This window comes from Scyliorhinus canicula, chromosome 27 (genome assembly GCF_902713615.1).
Source record: "Scyliorhinus canicula chromosome 27, sScyCan1.1, whole genome shotgun sequence".
Classification (NCBI taxonomy): Eukaryota; Metazoa; Chordata; class Chondrichthyes; order Carcharhiniformes; family Scyliorhinidae; genus Scyliorhinus; species Scyliorhinus canicula.
In genome coordinates this window covers 16,359,580-16,364,876 of record NC_052172.1, presented here as the reverse complement: position 1 = coordinate 16,364,876, position 5,297 = coordinate 16,359,580, and the positions used below count along the sequence as shown (strand labels likewise).

Below are 5,297 nucleotides of genomic sequence, written 5' to 3'. Positions count from 1 at the left end.
CTGTACTGTTCTATGTTCTATGTTCTATGTTATATAAGGAACCGAAGGCGAGTGTTCATACAAATGAGGTGAACTTGGGATCATTTCAGCTGCATGGGGGAACAGTGTAGAGATGTCCCATGTCCCCTCTCTTGTTTGCACTGGCCGTAGAGCCCTTGGCCATTGCGCTGTGGTGTTCAGGTAAGTGGAGGGGGATAGAGAGGGGGGGGTGTGCATAAGGTGTCCCTGTACACCAATGACCTTTAGTTGTATATTTCTAACCCGGGTGTGTCGGTGGGGGGTTTAATGGGGCAGCTCAAGAGGTTTGGAGCATTTTTGGGATATAAACTGAATTTGGAGCGAGTGTTTTGTTGTTTCTTTTCCGGGGGCGGGGGCCGGCTTGGGGGGGATTGCTGTTTCCTGTGGTGACCACTCACTTCAGTGCCTGGGGGAGGTAGGTGGTTGGAGACTGGGCGTTTTATGGAAGGATTTTGGAAGAGGATATGGCGTGGCTGGAGGGGATTAAGGCCAAGTGGGAGGAGGAGCTGAGGGTGGCGCTGGAGGAGGGGTTGTGGTGTGAGGTGTTGTGGAGGGTGAATGCCTCAATCTCTTGAGAGAGGCTGGGGTTAATACAGTTAAAGGTGATGCACAGGCCCAACCTGACGAGGTCGAGGACGAGCCGGTGGTTTGAGGGGGTGGAGGACATTTGGGAGCGGTGTGGGGTGGGTCCAGCCATATGTTCTGACCCCCTGCCCAAAGTTGGAGAACTTTTGGAGGTTGTTTTGCGACCATTTGCAGGTAATCAAATCATTACAGATCCAGGATTATCCCTCTCCCTGGATCTGTAATAATTTGATTACCTGCAAATAGTCGCATTCCAAGCATTGTCCAGCATCTCTGACTTTGTCTATACTGTATAAATGTTTCTGGAACATACCTCTCCATTCACCTGAGGAAGGAGCTGTGCTCCGAAAGCTCGTGTTTGAAACAAACCTGTTGGACTTTAACCTGGTGTTGTAAGACTTCTTACTGTGCTCACCCAAGTCCAACACCAGGATCTCCACATCATGGCTACCTTATTTTGAGGCTATGTCCCCTAGTTCTGCTTTCACCCGCCAGTGGAAACAACCTGCCTGCATCTATCCTATCTATTCCCTTCATAATTTTAAATGTTTCTATAAGGTCCCCCCCTCATCCTTCTAAATTCCAACGAGTACAGTCCCAGTCTACTCAACCTCTCCTCATAATCCAACCCCTTCAACTCTGGGATTAACCTAGTGAATCTCCTCTGCACACCCTCCAGTGCCAGTACGTCCTTTCTCAAGTAAGGAGACCAAAACTGAACACAATACTCCAGGTGCTGAGGTCCCAGGTTCGATCCCGGCTCTGGGTCAATGTCCGTTTGGAGTTTGCACATTCTCCCCGTGTCTGCGTGGGTTTCGCCCCCACAACCCAAAGATGTGCAGGGTAGATGGATTGGCCAGGCTAAATTGCCCCTTAATTGGAAAAAAAATTGAGTACTCTAAATTTTTTTTAAAACATCGAGTTCAACAACTTCAGACTGTCTCTCTTCCCCCCCACCCCATCCCACTTGGGCCGTGTTTCTTGTTCCTACTTGTCTTTTGACACACTGGTCACCTTTGTTCTGCTATTAACACATTCTGATTTCTGAATGGGCCCCTTTAGCATCTTCTTAGCCTTAATCACCCACATTTACATTCCTTTTGTCTTTATATCCACAAATATCTTTGTCAATCTCCACCTATCGCTGGCCCGGTATCCAGCCCCACCGCTCCACACCTCCCCACCCTCCATAACAGTATAACTCTCATCCTATCCCCAACATTGACAAAGAGTCATCCAGACTCAAAACGTTCCCTCTCCACGGAGGCTGTCAGACCTGCGGAGATTGTCCAGCGTTTTCCTGTTTTTGTTTCCGATTCCAGCATCGGCAGTAATTTGCTTTTATTTTGTGTCCCGACATTATTGGTTGTCAGTGACGCCCGGGGAGGTTACCTGTTGGAAGTTAAATATTCAACCACCGTGTTCTGGCAGCTTTCACGCATGTGGCCGTGTTGGCAGCAGCTCCAATGCTGTGTATAGAACATAGAACATAGAACAGTACAGCACAGAACAGGCTCTTCGGCCCTCAATGTTGTGCCGAGCCATGATCACCCTACTCAAACCCACGTATCCACCCTATACCCGTAACCCAACAACCCCCCCCTTAACCTTACTTTTATTAGGACACTACGGGCAATTTAGCATGGCCAATCCACCTAACCCGCACATCTTTGGACTGTGGGAGGAAACCGGAGCACCCGGAGGAAACCCACGCACACAGGGGGAGGACGTGCAGACTCCACACAGACAGTGACCCAGCCGGGAATCGAACCTGGGACCCTGGAGCTGTGAAGCATTTATGCTAACCACCATGCTACCCTGCTGCCCCTTCGCCTAGAAATCCTACGGTGCAGAAGGAGGCCATTCGGCCCATCGGGTCTGCACAGACCCTCCAAAAGAGCACCCCCACCTAGGCCGACTCCTCCCCCCCCCCCCACCTTATCACTGTAACCCCACATCTTTGGACTGTGGGAGGAAACCAGAGCACCCGGAGGAAACCCACGCAGACACAGGGAGAACTGGGCATTAAAGGGGCAGCAGGGTAGCATGGTGGTTAGCATAAATGCTTCACAGCTCCAGGGTCCCAGGTTCGATTCCCGGCTGGGTCACTGTCTGTGCGGAGTCTGCACGTCCTCTACCTGTGTGCGTGGGTTTCCTCCGGGTGCTCCGGTTTCCTCCCACAGTCCAAAGATGTGCGGGTTAGGTGGATTGGCCATGCTAAATTGCCCGTAGTGTCCTGATAAAAGTAGGGTTAAGGGGGAGGTTGTTGGGTTACGGGTATAGGGTGGATACGTGGGTTGAGTGGGGTGATCATGGCTCGGCACAACATTGAGGGCCGAAGGGCCTGTTCTGTGCTGTACTGTTCTATGTTCTATGTTCTAAAGAGTGCCAGATTTCAAGACACTACCTGTATTACCAGAAAACCCAGACACCTGACTGGAGTAGTCACAGAAATACTGTGGCTACCAGAGCAGGTCAGAGGCTGGGAATCCTGCGGAGAGTAACTCACCTCTTGACCCCCCCCCCCCCCAAAGCCTGTCCACCATCTACAAGGCACAAGCCTGGAGTGTGATGGTTATATACTCCGCTTGACTGGATGAGCACACTGTGTGTGTGTGTGTGTGTCTCTCTGTCTTTCTCTCCTTGTCACTGTATACAGTAAGAAGTCTTACAACACCAGGTTAAAGTCCAACAGGTTTGTTTGAAATCACTAGCTTTCAGAGCGCGGCTCACCTGATGAAGGAGCTGCTCTCCGAAAGCTAGTGATTCCAAGCAAACTTGTCGGACCTTAATCTGATGTTGGAAGTCTTTTTACTGTGCTCACCCCAGTCCAATGCCGGCATCTCCATATCATGCCTGGATGAGTGCAGCTCCAACAACACTCAAGAAACTCAGCACCATCAAGGACAAAGCAGCCCCACTTGATTAGCACCCCATCCCCGAACTCCCAGCACCACCTTCAATATTCACTCCCTCCACCACCAACGCACACTGGCAGCCGTGTGTACCATCGACAAGATGCACCGCAGCAACTCGCCAAGGTTCCTTCAACAACGCCCCCCCCCCCCCCCCAAAGCCCCGATCTCTACCACCCAGAAGGACAAGGGCAGCAGATACCTGGGAACCCCACCGCCTGCAAGCTCCCCTCCAAGTCACTCACCATCCTGACTTAATAATAATAATCTTTATTGTCACAAGTAGGCTGACATTTACACTGCAATGAAGTTACTGTGAAAATCCCCTCGTCGCCACATTCCGGCGCCTGTTCGGGTACACAGAGGGAGAATTCAGAATGTCCAATTCACCTAACAAGCACGTCTTTCGGGACTTGTGGGAGGAAACCGGAGGAAACCCACGCAGACATGGGGAGAACGTGCAGACTCCGCACAGCCAGTGACCCCATTGGCCGTTCCTTCACTGTCGCTGGGCCAAAATCCTGAAACTCCCTCCCTAACAGCACTGTGGGTGCACCTACCCCACAGGGACTGCAGCGGCTCAAGGCCACGGCTCAACACCGTCTTCGCAAGGGGCAATTAGGTATGGGCAATAAATGCTGGTCTAGCCAGCGACGCCCACATCCTTTGAATGGTTTATTTTTAAACCCCCACACTCACCTCTCCTGTTCACAGTGCACAGAAATCCAAGGAAAAGTAGCCAAACTTAACAAAGAAAAGCAAGCTTTATTCTACAACCATGTTTCTGGGGTATTTTTTAAGACAAGTCATTTTTTTGACAGCTTTGTGTCCAGCCTCCTTCCACTGTCCAAAATAAAAACTGACCGACAATCGACTTCAATATAAATAAACTTAAAACTTTCCCCCTGTTCCCTGGGAGAAGTCCCTCAGAAACCTGTCCCTATTATAAACATTATTATCGTCGCCATTACTATCTACAGATATTATTTTACATCTGTACATTTAGCCAAAAGTCTTTCTTCTTGTCCTCCTTACGTCTCACTCCGCACTTAGCGCCTTGGCTTCTTGCCCACTGAGTTGCGCCCGTTGCTACGGTACAGAGACTGCTTCTCCGGGTTGAAGCCGCAGTATTTCAGGGTGTGGGCGCCATCGCCCGTGGCCCGGCAGAGCGGGCAGACGTAGTTGCGCAGGATGGGGCACAGCACCCTCCCGCCCTCCGCCTTCAGCGTGTGCGAGGAGTACACCTTGCGCGACTCCCCGTTGTGCTTGCAGAAGGTGCAGATGCCGCTCGCCTTCCTGGCCAGCTGCTCCAGCCCCGCGCTGCTCCCGTCCGAGGAGGGGTCCCTCTCCTCCACCACCAGCGGCCGGAAGGCACCTTCGCCGGGCGGGCTGACCCGGCCGTGCTCCTGCCCGCCGCTGCCAGGCCGCCAGATCTCCTCGACCCTCATCGACAGCTGCAAGTAGTCCTTCCATAGATCGAACTCCTGGTCTGCAGGAGGGCGTTTGTGAGTGACTCTCTCCATGGCTGCCCTCCAGCTGCAAGCACTTTTTAAACAGTTCTCCACCACAAGTCATTAAAGGTGGAGAAGGGAGGGGTTCTGGCACTGAAATAACAAGGGGGTGTGTGTGTGTGCACAAGAGTATTTTAATTTTAAAACCCAGTTTGTTGTATCATCTAGTCCCTGGATACTAGACAGATGACAGGTTGACAGACAGATAATTCTGCACCCTCTCTCTCTACACACCTCCCCAAGCCCCTGACATAAGTGCCAAACTAAT

The 5,297-nt window shown here is 51.5% G+C and overlaps 1 protein-coding gene across 1 annotated transcript; it reads right to left on the bottom strand.

Moving 5' to 3' along the window:
• Positions 1-4,462: 4,462 nt before the first annotated feature.
• Positions 4,463-5,041, bottom strand: LOC119957711 (nanos homolog 2-like). The gene has a single exon (XM_038785790.1). It carries the CDS (start codon positions 5,039-5,041, stop codon positions 4,568-4,570), a length of 474 nt encoding a protein of 157 aa, XP_038641718.1. The 3' UTR covers positions 4,463-4,567.
• Between the last annotated feature and the right edge of the window lie 256 nt (positions 5,042-5,297).